This window comes from Galendromus occidentalis, unplaced genomic scaffold (assembly GCF_000255335.2).
Source record: "Galendromus occidentalis unplaced genomic scaffold, Mocc_1.1 scf7180000077485, whole genome shotgun sequence".
Taxonomy (NCBI): domain Eukaryota; kingdom Metazoa; phylum Arthropoda; class Arachnida; order Mesostigmata; family Phytoseiidae; genus Galendromus; species Galendromus occidentalis.
The window spans coordinates 1,698,991-1,722,684 of NW_003805473.1; the positions used below are offsets into that span (position 1 = coordinate 1,698,991).

Sequence of the window (23,694 nt, forward strand, 5' to 3'; positions counted from 1 at the left end):
TACCGCAGGCAAGCAGAAGCGGCCATGAGCGATCTGCGCTACTTGACTTACTCGATGAGGCAAACCGTGCCGAAAGAATTACCAACTTCAAGTATTGTTTGCTCCGACGGAGCCGTTGAGTTTGAATCAACGGTCACGAGCGAGTTCCTGGGCTCTTGACGACGGCGAACGACGGGCTTCCGTACGTAACGTAGACAGCCTTTCACTTGGTCCGTGGCCAATTATCCGACGAATTTCCACAAAGAAAGCCATTGAGACCTCCGTTGTATTGAAAACAGAACGAGGGAAAAGTCGGGGATCCTCTCGGCGAATTTCGTCCCAGGAATGATAGATAGTCCGTCTCCGTTATTCGGATTGATCACTACTAGAAATCAACGCTGGGACTGGAATCCAAGCTGGGTCGCCATCCATTGAGGAGGAATCGATTTCCGAATCGGACAGAATGTTTCACGTGATCAGGATTACGTATTCGGTTCTTTCTCGGAAAATTTAATGCTCGACACGCGACTTCGACATCTCCGATCGCGAAGTTCACGGCGAGAAGACGCTCTGCCCGGATATCGCTGAATGATCTCATTCGAATAGTGTCAGCAGCCGCTCGTGTTTGTATTTTTTCTCTTCTCTGCTCCGCTCTCGATGTTTGTGAGTACTTTTGTGTGAGTGAATCCCTGCAGACTGCCAGCGAGGGAGTGAGAAGAACAGAGTGTTTGGTTCATTGGAAATCGACTCGTCCGTGACTTATTTGCCAATCCATTGAGATAGCATCTTATGAGCCCACGTCGTCGCAGACTCTCACGACGGGGGTGCGTTTCACTCCCGCGTACGACTTACACGATGCCGTTCTGTTTTTCCCTTTCTCTGTTTTCCCTGTAGTTTCGTCTCTACGCCTCGACGCAGTATCAGAGCATCTTATGGTCAATCGAAGCGACAGCCGGCCTCGGCGACGTCGATGGTGATCACGGGCGACAGAGCTGATCTCCCCGTCTGCCTGAACGTGACGCCCCGCGATACATCTGGGGGAGGGGGGGGGTGTGCGTCCGTGCCGAATATTGGAGAGAGTTCCCGAGGGTTAAAGATGGAATTCCACAGATTGCGCCTGGTGGTCTGTGTGAATGACGGTAGAATATTGGACACGATGACTTGTGGCTGCTCCGCTGACCATCAAAAAATAACACACACAGCGAATTAAGATTTTTCAATTAGCCATTTATCTATTAAGTGTTAGAAGCAAGGCTCCGGCAGAAATGAGTGAGGCACAAAGGCGGATCTGGGTTGGATCGTGGCGTCGTCGTTACGGCACTTCATCTATTCCCAAGTGAAAATGTCCGATTACCGACCGAATTACTGTCCGGATTCCCGACACTTTCGGTACTCCAGTGAACAATCTCGAGCAGATATTCCCGTGAAAGCTCTCCGTACCGCGCTCGATGGCGACGACACCAGATTTCGGTTTCAAGTCTGGGTTCGCGGAAACCGGGGAACTGTGGCTTCTCAGAATCACTTCAGGACAGACGCGAATGATTTTCGGCTTCCGGACGATCGCATTGCTCTCGGAACGCACTAGCCTCTCGATGAGGAATTCCCGCTTAAGGACCGGTGACAGAATCCAATGATTACCTCGGCCTCAAGCTGCGGGAGCACCGAGGGATTCACTGAATGGAATCGCAGTCAGGAGCGAAAGGTAACGGTTGCGATGATTGTGAACGATATTTGTCGAACTGTACATCATCGTCGAATGTGTTGACCTCCTCCACTCGTCTGTGTCAATACCGATGCTAGTCGAGCCACGACTCGTTGGTATCGCCGTAAATGCTTCGGTCTGTGACTGCTGGTCGCTTACCAGTTTTGCTCGGTAGTGTACAATGACGACGAGAATCAAGGCCCCACCCTCTTCGCACGCTGTCTGACTCCGTCTTGTGCTCCTCTCTGTAACGATGACGGAGATTAAACAACAACAACGATGACGTCGTGAGAGGCCATCCCTCGGGGAACTTTTCCCGGATTCCATCCTGCTCGACTCCTGCCGTTTCGACGATACAGAATGAGCATCGTGCGAGATAAGATCGTTCACCAGCGGCGCTTCGGTGACATTCGCTCCGCGCCCCGACACGAGCTCTCGATGTATGGCCACGTAGATGAATTCTTCCTCGATATCGGAGACAACTCCCTGATTATCGGTGCACATCAGTCCGGTCCTCGGGGCTTCGGAAAGGCTTGAGCCGGTTCTTGGGACCTCCTGAGGAAATCTGCCAACTAAGGACCGATTTAGCCCCATTAGGAATTTCTCCCGCGGGAGGGAAAGGTTTCAAATGGATTCGCGAGCCCCCCTCTCGGATCACAGACTGTAGGTCCTGAGTTGAGACCACTCGGTGGGTTCAGGCGAGGACCAACGATCGAATCCGGCGAAGAACACGGAAAACTGTGCAGAACGATAAATCCAACTGAGAAATGAAAGAAAAGGGCAACATTCGCTACCAGAGTGCGGTGTCGGCTGCCTCCACCGATCGAAAGCCTTCGGAGGCGGTAGGCTCTGTGATCTGGGCCATCGATATCCCGCACAGGAAATTGGGTGGCAGCGCATTCCGTTCGAAACCTGAGCGTACGCCGAGGCGGCGCTATTCTGCTCCTCGACTAGTTGACTGCTGGTCCCGAACGAGCCGCTCACCCGCCTTCCTGGCCAGCCGGGCGCTCGGCTGCCTGGCGGCAAGTGGAGCACCTAACGAATCATCTGTGCAGAGCACCGTCTCCTCCCCCGACATCGTATTTCACGAGCCGGAATCGACGATCAGTATCGACAGCCGCTCCGTGTATGAATGGCTTGTTCGGCTATCAAACGACGACGCACCGACCGGTCGCTTGCTCGTTGGCTAGTCTGATGGCTACTTCACACGACCGGACGAGCGGCTGTGGCACCGCCGCCGCCGACCGAGATGAGCTCCGACCGAAAGCTAATGCTAAACGCATTACAGCCGAAAACAGTGGCTCACAAATCACTGCAGCCGAGCTGAGATTGAGCGGGAGAAAGCTCTGCGCACTCGCAACACCGCCGAAGTGTTCGTCTTTGTACGAAGCTCGGAGGCCGTAATTTTTCGCTAATTCGCAGTAGTGTTCGCGAGCTAACAGGTGAATCGATATTTCTTCGAGAGCGTCCGTCGGTCGACTTTGTCGGTCTTCGTCCGTTTCCTCGTCGGACCTTCTAAATTTTCCCAGACCTCGATTCTGGGTCGAACGCTGCTTCTTCTGGACGGTAGACCACGGAAGCATTTGGAACAATCGGGACGAGTTGAAATCGGCGCCGCCACCGGACGATGGTGAGAGCCCGAGTTCCCCGTCCGTCGATAGTGATTCGAAGACCTCTTGTCCATCATAACCATCGATTGGCAGGCCCCTGAATTTTGACATTGTTCATCAACGTGAGGTTATTTCGAGCCGAGGGTTCGGCGTTTGGGTCTACGGACCACTTTGACTTTCGCGCGAATCCGAATATCCCCGATGCATATCGGAACGTTATGGTTATGGTTATAATTGATCCTACGTATAACCTATCTGGGGTTAGGAGAACCCACGAGGATTCCATCGAGAGCTTCCCGGATGACGAAAGCTGATAGAGCGCGAAAGAGTCAGCGAGTCCTACGGCAGGTCGATCGTCGGGAACGTATGCTCGAGATATAAATTGAAAGCTTGATCCCGCCTGTTCTCTCTTCTACCGGACGACTACTCCTACTTGATGAATTTCCTCCTTAATTCAATTCTCATGTTAAGTAGACTGGCCAAGATCAATGAGCTCTTTAGCGTCGCCTATTAAGAACAATAAAGCGAAATACCGATACCGCGCCCGTCTTTCTACGCTAAATATTCTTACGAGGCCGCCGCCGCCGCCAACACCACCGCCACTGCCGGCGGAACCTCATCGTGATTCATCTGTTGGACAGCCGAAGATCTCTCTGAGCACCATAGCAGTTCTCCTGGGATACTCGCACAGAAGTCTGGCCATTCAACGATCGACGTGAATACCTGAGTTGTCCCGAAGGAGCAAGAGGAGAATTCTGTGGCAATGGCTGACTGAGATTTCCGCGGGATCGCCGTTGACAAGGATGGGCATCCGAGCAGATCCGACAATCCGGTCCGAAATCGGGGAAATTTGATAGACCTGGCTTCCGCTCCCGCTGTGTCGAAATAACTTTGATGTAGCTTGATGCTCATCAAAGCTCTCTAAAATTTAGACTTTGTTCGCGTCTCGATTCTGTTCCTGTGAGGAGCGTAAGAAGCGACGGCAGACGCTCACCATCCACTCGACATGCTAGCTCATCGGTCGGCTCAGCAAAGAGCTCCGGCAGCTTCCCCCGTGTCGTTGTTGTCGGAGACGTCGTTTTACAATATCGATTACCGCGGACGAAGCTCCGACGGACAAGTTTTTCGACTCCTTGTGCTTATGTCACCGGACTCCTATCGAGCAGGGAAAAGACGAGCGCGGAATCATTAGAGTCAAGTCCATGCTCACGACATGTCCGGACCACGACGACAATACGTCTCGGGAGTTCAGCCGCCAAAGAACAACGCGCCCGCTGATGCCGCAGACGAAGAGACGCAATGACAATCCTTGGCCGTGGAGCGTTCTTCTCTTTTTCTTTACGACCCAATGGGACCTTCTATTAATATAAAGCATCGCTACAACCCCAGGACGGTAATCGCCAGACAAGAACAACGAACGAGAATCAAGAATCTCGAGAGTCCGGAAACTCATCGCACCTCGAGTGTTTTCGTATCCGCTCAGCTCTCGTGATCGAAGCAGCCGCTGTTCTTTGCCCTCGAGCAAGAAAAAATGGTGACTTTACGTCGTCGATGGCGCATTATTTGATAACGTCTATAAGGATAACTTTCCCCTTATCGACCGCCGGCCCAACTTGAGCCTCGGACAGGTCCGCCCGCCCGCTTGTCGGGCCGCTCAATAGCTCGCCTGTCTTATTCAACCGCGTCCACTTTACACCGCAACAAGTCACAAGTTAGCCAAACATCGCCGCGAAGAGTTCTTGAAAAAAACCGAAAAGCACAAAAAAAAATTCTGCTCCTGGAACTTCGAACGTTGAGAGCGGTTCGAAGCTCCGAGGAAAGAGGAAAAGCCCATGAAGAGCCTTGAAACGCTTTTCGCGCGTAGCATCTTCCTCGGGAGCGCCCGGAAACTGCCAGACATCCGTAGATTCCCGAGTGGCACGAGCGCTAAAGAACCCGTCCTCTGAAGATGTCACGAAACCCTCCTAAACAAATCGGTAGCCGCTTTCCCGGTCGGTGAGCGCTCTTATTTTAAAACGGTGCTTATCCGTACAGTCGGGTGGTGATATCAGAGTGAGGTGATGCTGAGGGCGGCGAAGGGCGAAATGAATAAAAGCTAGTGAAAAAAGAGGTTTCTCTTCGAGATGAGAAGGAAGCCGACGGATCCGCGGATAGCCGCCGATAGCGAACAGCTACCTGCATGACTGGCGGTAACGAAAAGCGCTCACTCACTCGCTTCACCGTTGACTCGGTCACTCACGGGATGCTCCTCTCATCAATGACTCCGAAGACCTTTCTGACTGTTCCCACGATAGTCACGACTTCTGTGAGTCTCCAATCTGAGAGCCATTCTGCGACTGACAAATTCGAGTGGTGATCTCGGCCGCGGCTGGTGCCGTCCAGGCGTAGCGAGAAGGGACACGTTCCCATCTGAGGGTTCAAAACAAGGCTCTGGGAGAGCTGCGTTTCCCGCAGCCCAGTGATGAGGAGAATCGAAAAGGAATATGCGAATTCTGAAAATTTACTTTCGCTGCCAGCCCGGTGGGCAGTGCAGACTTGGCGTGGTCTTCACTCTCAGAAATCTCCGTGTCATATAATTTTTTTATTATCCGCTGTTTTACCGAGCTCTGATGTGGCTGCTGATCTGATAACAGGGTTTCCCCTTTCTTCCTTCCCTTCTATCAATCTCTCCAGCAGTAGCGCGCCGCCGGTGGCCTCCTTCCAGTTTTGTATCCGGCGTCGCGAAATTCGCTTGTTCGATGGAAATCACCATTTTAGAAAATCCTCACATCAATGTTTTACGAGGGTGTTTTAAGATGGGCAAAGAAATGTTGAAATTTTCTTATTTGTCTGAGATTGTTGAGTTATCTGTTTCGCAGATCCGACGAATTTAGACGCGGTCCGAAAGGCTCGTCGACTCTTACCCCGTCGGAGGCACGCTTCGCTGAGATATGATATTCCGACAGTCTCCACTCCTGACTGGGTGGTCCCTTTAAGGTCACAGAGTTTTCTTTCTGGGCAACTCGGTGACAGGAAGACGGAATACAGTAGTGACTGATAACAGCCAACAACTCTTACGAAGGTCGTCATCCTGTGTGTCGTCAAGCTTAATGAGCGTAGACGTGCGTATCAGGCCCTATGGGATCGTTCATCGGCGACTCTTCCCCCAAGCCAGACAGTTCAAGTGGGATGGAGGGAGAATTTCCTCCAGAACCAATTGAGGAATTTTCGCACGCCTGTGTGTTTGTACAAGAAGGATGCCGAAGAAAGGATCAATGCAACAAGCTCAAAATATATTGCTTCATCCCAGACCAGACTGGATCCCCTCAATTTTCCAGAAAAGAGCCCGATTCTGTCACCGACGCACGTGGAGGGACACTCGGCGGAAGCGTCTAATTAGTCATGACTCATGACATTTTCGTCTCGCGAATCCCTCAATCTGAGGATCATCCGTAGCTTGGAGCTGTTCCCCCTTCCCCCGATATCTTGCGCACACACGCATTCATGAACGATAAAAACAGGAATTCGGGGAACGGACGGACTCGATGCTTTCCCGAAAGAGACGTCCCGGTCGCTCCTAGGAGGGACACTGGGGAGAGCCTCATCTGGGTAGCAGCTTGAGAACCCATATGCAACGACACAGCAGACTGCGAGCAAAAGCTGACTTCACATGGGGGAAGGCTTCTATAAGGAATTCCGAAGGATCTCCGCCGGCGAAAAACCTCCCGCAGGTCAAGAGTGCGGGAAGTCATTCGAGTGTCGTCGTTCTTGAACATGCCAGTAGCTCGGGAAGTTAAAATCCCCGTACTATATTCCAGAAAAAAAAACACAATCAAAGTTGTAGATCACCAGGCAGGAACTTGTCCTACTCGATCCGGGCTCATGAGGGATATGTCGATCCCGATGTTCCAGGGGCCCGAGCCTCTCCGGATCCTCGACGAGTTGTCATATGATAGTTGCAAACGATGGTGCTGCTAGTTCCGGATTTGGTTATGTGCGATCGATACAAGAATTCACCTCTAAGGTTGTTTCGGATTCCGTGATCCACGTTCGTACACTACGAATCCGAGCTGTCTGGGTGTACCATTGTCGATGTTCGATTAAAGACGGTTCTTGAACATCTTTATTCGCTTGATCCTATTCGTTCGAGCGACGCCTACAGGGCTTTGTCAGATTTGGGAAGTACGCCACGCGGCGGCATCGTCGTCGTCGACGACGGCGGCGGCGTAAACAACGGCAGCAGCCGCATCGCATATAAAACAAGGAACGACTCCGTTCGCTTGCTATCAATTAGATTCGCTGTATCAAATAGCGTCCATTGTGGTCAGACCTCCCAAGGGGTTTCGGTCGGCAGAGGAGGCTTGAAACATTCTGGCCGACTGCGGAACACTTGGTCTTTTTTTTTCTGACTGAGGCAGGCTGGCCGACTGGCAACACGGAACAGTTAGGAAAAGCTTACGGAGCCGCTCTCGGTGTGCTTCGACTCGAAACAAATCTTTAATTTGCTTGATCGGTGCTGATCGCCTTACACCCCCAACGACGACGAAGACGACAGCGGCGGCGACTACATCAGCACAACAGAAGAAACAAAGCAGGATGTCGGTTGCACTGCGAGGTTACGCCCGCACTTGAGCGAACAGATTCTTCAATGTCTTCATGTCGAACCTCGTTGCGTTCTGAATGACGTCCCATCAAGTAGTCTCCGTTCGGACGCTGCCTTTGGACGTAGTGGATGCTTGGTGAACGGAGCCCGCACAAATGATCGAATGGTCTCTCGCATTGCGGAAAATCTTCTTACCGGACTATTCGATCGTATGTCGAACATCGCGTCTGCCGGCGTCCTCCCTTTAGTCGGTACAGGCTGTTTGTTATCTGCGCTGAATGTAAAAGTCGAAGCGGTATAACTACGGCAGCAGAAGCCTTACGAACCTTATCCGTTAGTAATGTACCACCTCGAACGGACAGCGGTGTTCTTTTCCGATTCGTCTGCCGCAGGCGGCGGTGGTGGCGGCGGCGGCGCGGCGTCAACGACTTTGTCGAGAACGAACATCTTCTTGAATTGGTTTGCGGCTCTGCAAAAGCCTCAAAGCGTGAAAGTCGTCGTCGTGTTGGCTGATTGTGAATCGAAACCGACAAATTCAAGCATTCGAACGACTTCTCCGGTGGCGGACCGCCCTGCCCTGAACTGCCCGCATAGATCACCGCTACGCCTGTCTGTGTGTCGTTGCTGCTGCTGCTAGCTTTATCGACGTCGAATGCCTTTGTCAATTTAGAATGATTGTGTATTTACTGAACGAGTTTGTAATCCCGAGATTGAGATGGGAGCAGCACCGGTAGCTCAAGAGCGGATCAGACATTCTCTGTTCGATAACTGCGATCGGATATTTTCCCTCTTTTTCTTTCCTTGCCTTTTTTTCATACATATTTGGCTCGAGCGATGCCCCTCGAGCTGTCTCTGGCTCCGGCATGCTGAATGCGACCGTCGTCGTAGGAAACAGAACGGAGGAATGTCTGTCAACCTGAACCAGATCTCGAAAGCTTACCTACAAATTAAGTTGTGCGAATAAGACGTCGGGAGGGCGGTCGAGCAGGCAGGCGTACAAACAGACGCGCAAAGGGAAGTCGAACCTATAGATTGATACGTGCCCTGATGAATGGATAAATGGACAAACGGTCAGATGGACGACCGCCAATGGAGCCACCCTCGCAGAGGCCCCGATCGGGAGACCTGTTATTGATCTGCCGGCCGGCCGGCCGCCGCTGCGAAGAAAGTACACAATATCAGCGTTGTCGGCGGCGGCAGACGCAGAGTATAAATGTTTGAACCTTCGAAACTTTCGAAAAATTTGCTCGCGAGCACGCGCCCAAATTTTGCAAAACTGATCTGTATTCTCGAGCGTACCGTGTCGACAATAGCTCGTCCACGCAGATTCGAGCCGTCAGGGCTCGCCGTCAAATGATGGACGGATCCACGCTTTGTATCGCTGGCACGCAAACCGATTCCCGTGCCGGCTTCGGGTCCTCACTACAAACATATCGATGGCAGCGCGCGACTCTCAACGTGACCGCGACGAGAAAATACGAAGCAAGTCTGCTCAATTAACGTAACATAAACGTCAGCTGACGCCCTGCGTTGACGAACAAGGCCGGGCGCGGGAGAGGCTCTAGATGTGATGTTCGTACACCTGGCAGTAATCCCGTAACAGTCGTCGACACTAGTCCCACACGGAGCTAAGTTCATGATAAAGTCGTTCAGACACAGGTGACAACCACGACGACCTATCGAGACAACAACCAACCACCCTATCGCTCGTTAAGAATCATTTCGAGGGATCATCATCGTCGCGCGCTCGCGAAACTACGACGCTTTTCCTTCGGCCTCATCAGGAGGATGCTGATGGACTGTCGACAAGCGCTCCAGTTGTGTAACCTAATGGCGCGATTCTCTTAGTGTCGACTTTCAGACCAGTTCCTCCCTCCACTGATTCAGTCCGAAACCCGAAGGCGAGTTCATTCATATATCAATAAGCGTCCATAGGGATCACACGCCGCGGTCCACCACATTTCATTCGAAAGCCGCTTTGAGAAATGTCGATGGGAGCCGTGAGGGCTGATACGGTCCCCCCCGACCCTCACTTGATAATTATCGAGGACCACTCATTATTCTGATGAAAACATATAAATCGCTATTCATTCTCATTATTTTTTTGGTCATGAGTTTTGGTAGTCGCCGTGTCGCCTAGAACAAGGGTCTGAATAAAGTGATTCATCGAGCAAGCTGAAAATTCAAATTTGACAATTATTGCCAATGATCCATTCTTCGTCAGCGCTCGTGGACTATCTTCCTTCGCCAGGATACTGCTCGATCGTTCCGAGACTTCTCCGGTCGGTCGAGTGCGGAATCCGAGTGAAGCGCGATCTCAAGTGACGAAATCTCGCCGGAGCGTCGCGCGGTCTTTTGCTATCCGACGTCGAAATCAGTCCCAAGCCTTCAAGCCTACATGTCGGTCTGGAGCCCGTCGCTTGAAGACTGTTCCTGGGAAAAATATTATATGGATACGCTGACTCATCACTACGGTCGTGATAGAAAAGACGTTTTTCTGCCGATGATTCGCCGAGGTAGAGTTTCCTGATCCAACCGAGGGTCGGTCCGATGGGTTGGACGTAGGAACCAATAGTCAATTCTCGCCACAGGCCGTCGAGACCTCGCTGATGCTACGAACGGGAGTAGAGAGCGCGGAGACAAATTTTCAGCCGCATTCGAGGCTAGGGAACCGTGTGCGTTCCTCGACATTGCCAGTGAGCAGCCACTTTCCCGGAGACTTCGGATAGCGGGTATTTTCCCGAAAACGCCGAAATGCGAATAAAAAGCAGCAGAAGAGAGCGGTCACAGTCTATCGAAGCTCAACTCATTCCAGATTAGCTTCTTCTGCAAAGGAGGCTTGAGCTCAGAAATGAGTCTCCGCCAATGCTACTGATCGTGGCGCTGTCAGGAAGACGGTCTTTCGATTTCGGGAAGGATCAATTCAGCAGGTACCCATCAAACCGAGAACAGAGGTATCGCATTCGGAGCATCGTCATGAGAAGAAGATGATCGGTATGAGTGCTGAGAGATGAATCACTTCGAGTCGGTTCCTTATAGATGGGGGGCGGGTATTCTTCCCGGAGCTTCTATGGCCGAGTTTCGTACTCGGGGAAGGGGTCGATCTGACGATACCCCTCCTCCCGAGATTCCGTAGAACCGGCCCTGCCGGGCTCGCTGCGTCAGACTTGGGGTAACATCAACATCTTCAAGTAGCGCCTCATCGCCTGGTAACTCCACAGCGAATCACATCACAGAGTCCATAGGATGGTGTTTGACGTGGTAATCTTGAGACAGGTGTGAACAGCTGAATTTTGATTTGTACGGACCCACGAAGTCCGATGTGAAGTCGGACAAAGAGCACAGAGATATTGTTCTTCTGGTCTAATCTGAATACACAGACGGCACGTGGCTCGGAGCGAGAAGCTACCTACGATCGGCATGGAAGACCATTCGCCACCTGCGCCAAAAGACTCGCGAAGTGTTGTGCGAAGTACTAAGTCATGCTCTGGCTCCATTCACGAGAAGTTTATCGCGCTTTCGGTCGCCTCGGTGCGGTAATTGAATCCGTTTGGGCGGTCCCGTTCGGAATCCGACTAGGAGTCAGGCATTCGGTCTAGGATCCTGTTTCTTCCAATCATTGCTCCAGAAAGAAATCTCTCATCCCATGCTCGGTGATGCTCCTTCGGTGGAGAATACTTCGGTCTTCTCGTTGAGCCGGGAATTCGCGGGAAACAGAGAAACATGGACGTGGCGATTCTCGGGGTCGCAAGTCAAGCTGACCGAATCTCGTCAAACCTGGGGGTAAGAGATCCCCCTGCGTAGCCTCGAGATGATTATATGCTATGAGCGAAGCCACGGAAGAATCCGACAGAGGCTCGTCGCCAGATACGGCCATTCTGCCGGACCGCGCGAAGCCGCTGAAGACTTCTGCCGAAGCTCCGCCCGTGGCAAGAATATTTTCGGGCCTCCTTCGTCAGGTCCGCCTCCCGCGTTTAAAAACATCTCGCATGGCGACGCATGTCGCAGAAGGCCCTCAGCTTACTCATCGCTTCTTCTGTGCTTCTAATCGCCGACGGCTTGTGGACTAACTACCCGCGCGACGGATTTCCGACATTGTGAGTACATTTGTTCAGAAATGATGATTTGACAACAACCGACGGGAGAGTGCGCGATACTTCTCATTTGCTCTTGAGCTCAATGTAAAAGTCGACAAACGAGACGGATGCCGGCTAATCGCCACGGGGGGATTGTTCTGCGTTAAACGAGTACGAGCACGATGAACTTTTCGTCGTGGTGTCGATGGCGGACTCAAGTTCATTCCGGAGCTGCCGCACGGCTGGATGGCGGAGACGACCGGGGGGATCTCGTCAAAAGTGTCCGATCAGAAGCGAGAACGTTATTTCTGGGTGGGGTACTCTGCATACCGCCTTGTCAGGCTGTGAGGAGCGATTGAGGCGCTGATGCCATGACGGCTACCAGACTGAGCCCCCGATGAACAAAGCGATCGATGAAGAGCGTCGAATACCAATGGGGAAGCAGCGACAACTATTGAATGAAGTCGACGATTGCCCTCGGATGCGTGGTCGGAGGTACGTACATCCGAGGATCTCTTCACTGTGAGACGAAACTCGCTCGTAGAGTCTTCTGGTCGCCGATCAGCCGATCATGTTCAATCATGGATCGCCTGCTACTTACTCCGGAATGGTTATCATCTAATCACATCTGCTATCGTCTATTTACCGACGGCTTGCTAAGCAGCGCCTAAAGAAGGCGTTTAAAAAAATTGATGACCACAATTCGGGGAACTGCCTCCGACGTTCGGGCGCCGTCAAGGAGTTTTTTTTCTGGCCGACCCGTGGCGTCGCTGTCGGCGCCCGGCTCGTGGAGAGTTCATTGGTGGAGGTCGATGGATGCGGACAACAGGTGTAACTCAGTCAGTCAGTCGATCGGAGTCTTGTTTCTTTTCGCATATTTACCTTCACTTAAGGCGAACGAACAATATTTGAGCAAAAATGACGCGACCCGTTAAGTAAACACGCCGCGACACTTCGGCTGGTTTTCGGCGGTCGACACGACGTTGAGTTTAGCGGCAGTGGCTAAGGAACATCGGGAAAGTGACGGGGAGAGACGTGGCTTCGGCCTACGCAACCGTTCATAAGTAGTTGCGGCTGATCGCTACGTTTCTGCTTCGTCTTGCAACTTTGCGTAGGTCTGTCTCCTTCTAGCGCGTGGGTTGTGGATCGATGCCATGGGCCTCCATTCGTGGCGGCCTTTGGAGCTCCGAGTTGACTTTCGATTTTTCTCCTCCGCAGAATCACAATGCTCAGCTCAGATGGAGATTCGGACAGCTCATCACAACGCTTCAACCTCCGGCCGAGGTCGATGAAGAAACGCCAGAGCCAGAACGAGACGAAGCGAGGCAAAAGTCGACCCGCACCGCTCTCGAAATACCGCCGGAAGACGGCGAACGCTCGAGAACGATTCAGGATGCAAGAGATCAACGATGCGTTCGAGAAACTGCGCAACGTAGTTCCGGGAATGCCGAGTGAGACCGATCCAAAACTGACGAAGATCACCACGTTACGTCTTGCGATGAACTACATCAACGCTCTCAGCCGGGTGCTGGCCGAGGCCGACAGGATGAACCACCCATCCAGGATGGAGTTCTCCCTGGATGAGCTCTACGGTGATATTCAGGAGTTGATCGCTTCCGACGGAACCTCCGAAGTCAGCTTCAGTGATGCGTCGTCCATCTGAGTGATAGAGTGGAAATCTACTCAAGCAGTGAATGCTTGAAGCATATCTGTTGGTAAAGGTGATCGAAAATGAGAGAAGAGCGAATGAGAGCCTGTTTGAGTCCATGTGGATCAATCTTCGGAAGAGAGTCCGCGGAAGTTTGTGAATGGATGCAATCGAGTGGATAGGACGAATTCCTGAGTGCCATAAACTTCGCCCCCGCAGTGGTGGATCGATTGGATCCGCCGTCTAGTCGCTTGCTGCAGAACTCAAACCTAGGTATTCCGAGAATATTATGAGATTATTGAAAGCCCTCAGGAGGAGGAGAGCGGATTCCTCGCAAGACAATGCGAGTGGCAATACTTTGGTCTGTGAAGCTTTAAAGGGAGACTCGAGCGCCCAATGATAAGCGTCTGTCATACCCGTGTACATTGGTTCACCTCATACGGTGTTACAACAAGAAGAGCGATGCTGAAATGTGCGACTTGCCAACAAGTTCTTTGCATATCATGACCCCATTGTGATTCCCTTGGGTGGATATATGCCTAACTTTCGATAGTTTGTAGATATTTTTCCCATGAAATATACGACTAATATATCTGATCTATATCCTGTTCTGAAAGTGCAATAAGTCGTCTAAACCTAGTATATATATGCGCAACAATCGAGTGCTTTCCGCAAGGAGTCACTCTGCGTGCAAGATCGCAAACGAATAAAGAAAACAAACGAGCATACTGTCTATCTTTCCATCGAAATGCGCTAGAAGTTCCGCGCGAGGAGGGAGAAGGGTAATCATATCGTCGCTGAGCTCGGCACGCTCCCATGGCTGCTGCGGGTCTTGGTGGGGACAATCACTGCCGCTCGCGAGAGGAGCGCAGATTCTTGAGCGCTTCCTCCGGCGGTCTCAGGGATGGCTCATTAGGTTCCATCCAGAATGTTCGCGAGCGCGATCGGCGAGTTTCTGATCAAGAGTTAAACGGTTTTTCAGCTCGCACCCCAGGGACACGCCGTAAAACGACTCAATAAAAAGATAGATTGTCCTCGACAATCGATGAGAGCGGATGTGCGATCGTGAACTTCGAATCAAAGCATCCGCTGCTGACGTCGATAATGCCGAAATGCAGAAAATCAAATGAAATAACATTAAAACTCAATTCGTTATTAAGTCCGTCGATGGCGAAGGGACGCGCCGCTCAAAGGAGCCGCTGAAAAAATAAGCGTCTAATGGGCATCGAACTCGCCGAGTGAGTAATCACCTACCGATGGGTGAAATCCAAGGTCCCAAGGTACGTTTTCGTACCTCCTTCGGATCGCTAGGTGCATTCTCATCACCAACGCAATGTTTTGAGATCATGGTTTGCCCGTACACGAGATGCTCTACGCGCAAGCTTCCGATTCCCATCGGGCATGGGTGCAGCGGGTTTCGATTCGTGAAATACCACGATCTTCGAGTCATGAGACTGTGCGAGTTGTAGCTAGCACGTTAATGAAGAGCACTCGCGACCTGCCCGCGGAACTTTCGAAGATGCGGATTAATCCACCGATTCGGTCCAGCCTCTTGACTGATCGAGCTCAGAAATACTCGTGTGAAGTGTGAGTTGTCGTCGCGTTCGATGTCTCCGCTGAACGCATCTCTTCTTTTCTTCCAGTAATCCTCAGGCTTTCGGTCGGGTCATAAAACGAGAAAGCAGGCCCAAGGATATCAGACGAATACACGGATCGCGAAAGGTGCTAAAAGTCGAAAATAATTCCACAATGATTTCGCACTGTTTTTCCTTTCATCGTGTTGCTGGGATTGGCCTTTTCAGACGATTATTCGATGTCCCGCGATTCGAAGAACTGCTTGAGACCTGTGGGAAAATTCCGACCCAGAAGTCGTTCACACTCTGAAAATTTTCGGAACGCAGCGCTCCGCCTTCCTCGACAGCTCCCGAATCGAGATCATCGGTTCTGAATCCGGGAATGATCTTCAAATTAACTTCCAGGGCTCTCTCGGATGCCGTACCGGAAGCTTCCGAAAAACCCGAAATGCTATGCTGAGCAAGTATTGGGGGAAGGCGGTTGGTTGCCTGAACATCGTCTCCCTCAATATGCCGCTTCCCGCTCGATCAGTTTCGAGTGCTCGCGATCAGGGGCTCGGTAGAAGTTTTGGAGGTCCACTAGGTTACGTCGCCTACCGCTGCAGCCTCGATTCAATGTACCAAGCTTTCGATTATCCATCCTCGGTTCGATGCAAAAGTCCGTGAATCTGGTCAGCGCGACAAAAGATCTGCTTCACGAAAAAGCGGAGAGAAAGCCGACGGGCTGACGCGTCCCGTAGCTGCCGCCGCGGAGAAGCCGTCCGCGAGCGAAAAAGCAGATCAAGGAGATGTGAGTATATTTTTGCGTTGAAGTGAGTCAGCATCCATCCGACGCTGTCCATGTTTGGAGTATTGGGGTCAGTTCATTCACGGCGCAAGCAGCGTACGTTCATTCAGCGTTGTTGTCATCCACGCCTGCAGTCGTAGACGGAAAGGAGGTTTCCAGAATGGGTTTTCTTCGCCATTGCTTCGCTTGCAGTCTCACCTTCGCTCGAAGGCGGACTGCTGCGCCGGAAGCCGATACGGCGAGCACGACGTCACGATCGTCAAATCATTCGCAGCCAGGTCCCGTATTTTTTGCTTGACTCGATTGGACATTCGACGATTCAAATTCGCGCGAGGGACTGCTCAAGTTGAATAATGAATACCTGCCCGTACATTATAATATCCTCATCAGTCCGAGCCGGAACTCAATCAGAGACGATTGTTTCCGAGCTGATACTTGGATCCTCCACGCCGTCCGACTCAGCTTACGGCCACGATAAACGGGCTCTTGACGGATAATCGTGTTCCTCCGCATCTAGATCATTCCCATCGCACGCGAGAGCGACCGCAGTCCTCAAGCGTACAGGAATGGACGTCAGCAATGGACGACAGCGACAACAAGGAGCGTTATCTCCATTGCTCGGTCGCTGAGCTAAACTCAACATGGCAACCGCGATCTTACGTGGGCGTAGTTTCTGCGCCGTTCCAGACTCTTCACAATGAAATCCTCGCACAGCCGTCGTAAAATCGCCAACCAGCGAACGCCTGTAACATACATTGAACGAGCTCCCTGGAAGTCGAGTCAGCGAACGTTGAAATCGAGGTCGCGGTCCTGGAAACGACATCTGTGTTCGATGATCATCTTTTGTCTCAAACTTTTACAACTCCGTCAATCGCAGCGACAATGGCGGGTTTCAGACTCAGAAACTGAATCAACTGTCCGAGCGGACACCTCGTGGCTCAAGTCTCGACTTACTGATCGGAATCACGGCGCGGGTACTTCGTTTCCGAAGGGTGCTTCGTCCAATCGTGCCGATCGCTTGGGGAGATCCCTCTCAGGAGCTCGGGCTTCCCTGCGGATCCTGTCCTCTCTGCAACACATCTCAAGCTCGTAATTACAGTGAGAATCGAAGGGGAAGGAAACTGTAGCTTGCGAACGTGGATCATTGAAGGAAGCTGTTCTCTGTTTATCTTGGGCTGGGCTCACTCAGCTGACACCAAGGGTCACTCCCATTCATTCAGAATATCACAACTAGCGGACCCATTCGAAATGCTCTCCGCTCCGTCAATCGTAAGTCAGTGAATCAGTCAGGCCTGCACCCAGGTCTCCGAGAACGGCACAAAATCAACCGTTTCTCGCTTGGTCGCCGTTGTCAAAGCCGTTCCAATATGATGCCAGTGAACTGCACAGGCGCCTTGAAACGCTAGCTGCAGACGCGTAATTAAAGTGTCATAGTTTCTGCTAAATCCAAAATCCAGATTTTCCTCGTTGCCTGAAAGGTTTCGAGTAGCGCACCCAGACCGATTCGAAAGCCAACTCCCATCGATGCTGCTCCTGTTTGATCGATTTGAAGCTTGAACTAATCTTTCAAAATACAGAGCACCACAGTCAGTCGAGAACCGGAACAGCTCTCACGAGGGTCTCACCGTATGGTTTGGACCGACTCGAAACGGCCCGACGACGCGCTCGCATCACCGAAGAAAAGCGTGTAAACAGAGGAAACGAAGCCGGCGTCCGAGCTGGGGGATTCTCGTGTGCCGACGCAAGAGTTGGTAGCGGCAAAGTTTCTTTACTTTCGGCGATTCGGTGCTGAGCTGGCGAGTGGGATGACACTTACAAATGCCCTGCTGATATCTTCATTATAGAGAAGTTTGTGGTATGCGCGCAGATCTTACCCGCAGGACCCACGGAATTCTTGATTAGAGACCGCACGGAACCAAAGACCGATGGCATTGTTGTTCTTGACTGAGATAACAGCATTCTCAACACCCGATGCACAGATCGACCTCTGCGGCGAGGTCTTCAAGGGGGATCCACTCAAGAATCGGTGGACGTACCCGATCGCGGCCGGGAGAATCGACTCTGACGGCGAGAGAAGCCTCGACTCCTCTGAATGGAGGGGGAACGCAGTTTTGGACGATATTCCGAAAAATAATGTGGCAAACGATCGGCCCATCGAAGCCCGGATTTCCCTTGGGAAGAAATTAAAGATTTCTCCCCCTCCACTCGGAGCGAGATTGCTCGTCGTGTTCTTGTCGGCCAGCGCGAACTGAGCCGGAGAATCCGTGTAAATTCGGACGGTGTGCGCGGCGGGCGGCTCGAGGTTTGATGGCTCCTTCGACTTCTCCTGGTCGGCGCCAGTCGCGGATCCAATTATATGCGGACTTAGACCAAATACGGACGCAGTGGTGGTGCACTTTGGGCTAAAACAATTTAAGAACAGTTTCATCTTTTTTTTGTGCAGTGAGTTCATCTAGTGATTGTTTGTGCGCGTTCGCTCGCTCGTCCGTCAGTGTGCGCGCTTTGCCGTTGTTAAATCCTCCGACTCGCTAGAAGCGACTTCACTTCGCTGCCAGATCTCTGCCTCCACCCCCGCCCGTTGTGGCGCCCGCCGCAGCCGCCGCGATCGTCGTCAGATGCCGCAGCCAGCCGGTGACGAAGCTTTTTTTCATAGTAACCAAAGCAGCGAACACTAATCGGAAATTGGCGAATTGAACGCCCGTTCAACAAGCCCGACCAAATCCGAAGCGTCCACCACACCCGTACCTGAGTCACTCTTTTACCTTCTTTCAGTCTGGACTTTCTGTGTGTTCGCGCATGTGTGCGTGTGTATCTGGTCTTCGGTGAGTGAATGAGTTGTCAAAAGAAGAATCGAACGACTGCTTCGTCATCAGGACTCGACTCGTGCTGGGCGGAACAATTCGAACCGAATCGAACTCGGTCGGTCCGACTCTATTCCGATTTACTTCGACATTGTGTTGTTAGTATCGCAGTTGAGTCCGACTAAACATTCGCTCTTCAGCTGGATTTGGTGCGGGAAACTCAAAGCAAATCTTGGAAAGCTGTGGGGCAAGGCAAGTTCAATATTGGATCTCAGCTGGAGAGTCGAGACCGTTGCTTCAAACACCGTTCATTCTGCCGTTTCCGAGTCCGGGTTTTACCCATGCTGAAAGTTCACTGAATTTCGAGATATCACGGAGTCTCGCATCGGGCTTGAGCCTGGCAATCTTCAGTCATGTTCCTCTGCTCGGATTTAAGCTCGTTCACGGCAACCGCTGAAATGGAGTCGCTGGGCGATGGACCAAATTATGAATGAGCTCAGGGAGAGCCGGCCCGGATACGCGGGCAATCCATCGCGGTACAGCGTCTCCTCCACCCACTATAAAGGCGGTGCACTTGCTTTATTCAATTATTGATTGTGATTGTTGTCTACGATCCGTCCGAAAGCGAAGAATCGACCGACCGAACCGTCGACGGATGAGAGTTTCCCTAATCCCGAGTAAAGACTTTATTTATTGTTCGAATTAAATCTTTTTCGCTTCCCCCCGGTGAGAATTTCTTCTCGTTCAATTAGTCTCTGAGAACATCTGTTGAAACAGTCCGTTCCACTCTTGATACCTCTCTCATTGTGCCGGGCTCTACTCTTCTAAGTGACTGTACCTCGGGCCGTCGATGTATAATTTCGCATAACTCTTTTCGGTCGAGCAGAGGTGTGGCTAAGAAATATTCTTCGTCGGTTCCCCTCAAAGCCCATCATTCTGGAATACAGCGGAGCCCGCAGCATACAGACTCCTCTCACTAACTGACCGCCGCTCATCCTGATAGCTGATAATGGAAGCGGCGACGGACGATTTCGATGAATATTACTCTTCGAATAGGTTGCCCTCAGGTTCTTTCAATTCTGGGCGCTTTTGTTTTCCATCGGTTTCATCAAGAGCCATTGCGCAATTTCAAAAATGGACGAACCATTCGAATGAGTTTGATCGACGACATCACGGCCAGAGAAAGGATCTCGCGTCGAATTGGAGTGGTACGAGACGCAGTAGTGTGCGTGTCATTCCTTCGACATTTGTGCTAAACATGGAATGCCACTCAGTTGCTCCCCTCCGACAAGCGGCGTAAAGAAAAAAGTAGAAGCCCGCTTTTGATTCGGTCAGGCGACGACTAATCGGCGCTGTCGCCTCACTTCCTACACTGGTGACGCTTCTGGACGTTGCGAGGGACCGTCCGTGAGAGACACTGAGTCGGACGATGTGTGTTTTGTACGTGCGTATTTGTTTGTTACCGGACCGCTGACGTGGTGACTGAAGCCCGACTGACTGAGCCGATGGCTCGCTCGTGCTGATAACGAGCAGTGCTTCTTTGTAGGGTCCCGACGTCGCCGACATGTCTTGTCGACTTCATTCACGAACTACCCGTTGCTTCGTTCGCAGAGTAGACGATCCGTTCGTTGATTAGATAGGGAATGGACATTAGCGATGCGTGAGCTTCGGGAGTCTGTGGAGCAGGAATATACGAGCACTACGAGTTTGATTGTGTGGGCCGCCAATATCATCACTGACGTACAATGTATGCGAAGAAGTCAGAGCCCTGGACGTAACTGCGCGATACCGGCGCGGGATCACCTCGAGGAATAGACGGTACTCCACGGTCGGATTCACGCTTTTTCTGCATTTCCAGGGTGATGACTACGATGACGATCCGGGTACTTTCCGAACGCAATTCCCACCGTGAGCAGCATCGAATTGAAATCAATTCGAACGTTTAAAACCAATGGGAGTACGCGAACCCACCTCCTGCCCGTTCGGCCCAGCACGCGGTCGTCAATACAACTCAGCGTTATGCCACTTAAGAAAGTAGTGGACAAATCGCTTCGGGGTTAAGTGGTTGTCTGTTTTGGTTGACGGTCTTGCTCGGTCCAGTCAGTCATTCTGTTGACCGGTTGACTCGAGGCTTGGCGATCTACCTGCTGGCCCCCGTGAGGCTGTGATCGATAAACGCCGCTCGATAGGCCGCTCGTTCCGTTGTCAGACGTGGTGTGCGATGATTCGTTCCTGGCGCTCAGGTTAGGTTTTCAGAGTCAAGACACACACGGCTCGTGCCGGAAGACGGGCTGCTGTTTCCAAAAAATATCTGAAGCGTTTGGATCGTTGTTCTTTTCGCAATTCAAAGAGTCGAGCTGCGGACCTCGAGCACGGTGCGGAAAACAGTGTCGGTAGATCAGGAGGTGGAATAAGGCTCAGTCAGACGATCCTGGTTTATCGTGAAAGCCAGGAGAGCTCGCAGTGAGCAAGTTTGTGCAGAACTCCGACGGAGCTGTCTTTGAGCCCGCTCACCGACAAGGTGGCTGGCGCGCTGGTTGACTGGTTTGTTGACTGGTCGCTTGGTAAGAGTCTTCAGAGCAACAACTATCGAACGAACGAGGGAATTCGCCATTGATGGATGTCTTACGGGAGACAGCGAGCAATCGCGGCCAAGTGAGCAAGCGAGCGAGAGGGCGAGAGATCGGACGTTCGCTGGACGAACGAAAGTCTGCACCAACCACGACATGTAAGAGCTACCGAATCCTCCTCCGACGACGCTGCTGCTGCTACTGCAACGACGACGGCAGCGGTGGCGGCCGTTCGCGTGAACGATGAAGGAACACCTTTTCCCTGAAGTGATCAATTCATCGATCTGAGTGTTATTTTATCTCTTGCCTTCATACCTGTCCCTTTCAATCCTCAGTTCTTCGACGAGATTGCTCCAGCCATGTGATCATGATGATAATGCAAGCGTGCCACCAATACGGACGCGAATGGTTGACGAAACGACGCTCCATAGGTTCGCGCCTCCTCCGTCATGATCGCCTTGGTCGAGGTCGTCAATCTAATGCTCCGCCAGACTCGAATCCCCCTGCGCGGGTCGTACTCCTCGCCGCGCCGATCGCCCAAGCTTACTCACTCCGCAGCAACTAATAAGTTACCTTTTCCTGCTCTCGTACAACACGTTTACTAACACGGATGTTCAATAATTTAATAATTAAACTCTTTTTGTTTGTCCCTCATTCAAACTCAGCTCCGGGTGGCTGCGTTTCGTTATTAAAACCGCACCCAGGTTATCATCACACCAGAAGAGATCAGCCAACGAGAATAACAAATAGCAAACGCGTCGATGTCGATAAGATCAACTTGAGGGTGGCTCGTCTTATGGCGCTGTAGTCACTCCGACTGGGATTGGATTCCTCGTTGCGGTCAGGGTAACATTGTATCGAAAACAGCTGATGGAGATTTCGCCAGATAATTGATCCGGTCTCTTTGCGACACGACCTGACTGATTACGACCAGTAATTGAGCCCTCTCTTCCGGGAAAGCGATCGAATAGACCAGCGATTCCCGATTTCTTCTAAGCGCGGGACCCCTCAGAAGTACTCGAATATGCTCGGGATTCGGGACCCATTTAGGATGTCATCTGAAGAGTACTGGTCGGTGGCATCGCCACACAAAGGATATTTTCCGAACATTTTCACTTTTTCCTTGAAGAAGCGCCCTGAGTACAGTAAGAGGTTCTGACGCAGTATGGCTAGTCGATATTTTCGAAAGCAATGTCGAATACATTTTCCCAGAGGACCATGACAGCATTTATATTCACCGACCTTCAGGATCCCTGAGAACGGCAGCTGGGACTCCCCAATGGCCCCTGGACCTCCTTTCGGGGAACCGGGGAAAAGAACACCCAGTTCATTTAATCAAAGAAGTGCGAACATCGATAGAACATAGTATAATTAAAGCCCTAATTCCCACTCAGCGATCCGGCTGGAATTCGGCATCGATTCCCAGATCGATCCGGCCCTCTTCATTCAATCCGACTCGTTCTTCACCAACTCACTCTTCTATCCGAAAACTCGGGGTTGAGCCGTTCAGCCGCTCTTCGGACTCTGAAATTCCATCCCAAGAGTTTCGAGAATTCGCGCCCTCTCGAGCCCCCACTGGTCGTCTCGACGGAAGTAGGTATGCGCCCGCATCTTTACCGCCGCAGCGGGGAGCGAAGCTCTGCTGAAATATCACAGGTAATCCCAATCTGTTTCAGACCTGAGGAGAGCTTCCGCACGGTCCGGAAGCATTAGGTGGGTTCTAGGCCTACGCCGAGTTCCGAAAGTAATCTGCTCCGAGTGCCTGATCGCGGGAAATGCTCGAAATACTCGCAATCTGGAACCTCTGCTGAGCCGATCGGATCCAATTCAATCGTTCTGATCGAATTGGACCGTTTCCAGAGCAGCTGTCGGCGATGTTCCCTAATTGAGGAACTTGAGCTGTAAAAAGACTGAATTGCACTAGGTCCAGCCTTATCTGTGGGAGCGGCCTGCGGAGAATCTCGTTTTGGGTTTCTACTCGTGAGCGGTTGCATCTCGCGATATCCAAGTAAGTTGCAGATTTGTGATTTTCCGCGATCGCTCGCCCAGATAGAACCCCAGTCAGTGATGTCGGCTCGATTTCTGAAATCGTAGGGGGTTTGACCGAAAACCGTTGTCATAGTACGGGGGGAGCGCCGCCTCGCACTCGGGGAAAAGATGTCCTTTGGCTCCACACCGTGATATATGTGAAAACGTCGGAGACGCGACCAGCCACCAGTGGACCAACCCCAACTAACCATAACCCGCTGTGTCGCTAACAGATTTACGATTTGATTGAGCCACGACAACGACGGGGCAACGAGCCGAGAAATTCTTCGAGTTCGACGAATCAGTTTCACATCGGCGAAAATCGAGGTGGCAAGCA

The 23,694-nt window shown here is 51.8% G+C and overlaps 1 protein-coding gene across 1 annotated transcript; it reads left to right on the plus strand.

Annotated features, from left to right (window-relative positions):
• Positions 1-11,912: 11,912 nt before the first annotated feature.
• On the plus strand, positions 11,913-13,749 carry LOC100898511 (helix-loop-helix protein delilah-like). The gene is made up of 2 exons (XM_003745893.2): positions 11,913-11,970; positions 13,168-13,749. The coding sequence occupies exon 2, from the start codon at positions 13,175-13,177 to the stop codon at positions 13,610-13,612; it is 438 nt and encodes a 145-aa protein (XP_003745941.1). The 5' UTR covers positions 11,913-11,970; positions 13,168-13,174; the 3' UTR covers positions 13,613-13,749.
• Positions 13,750-23,694: the final 9,945 nt, after the last annotated feature.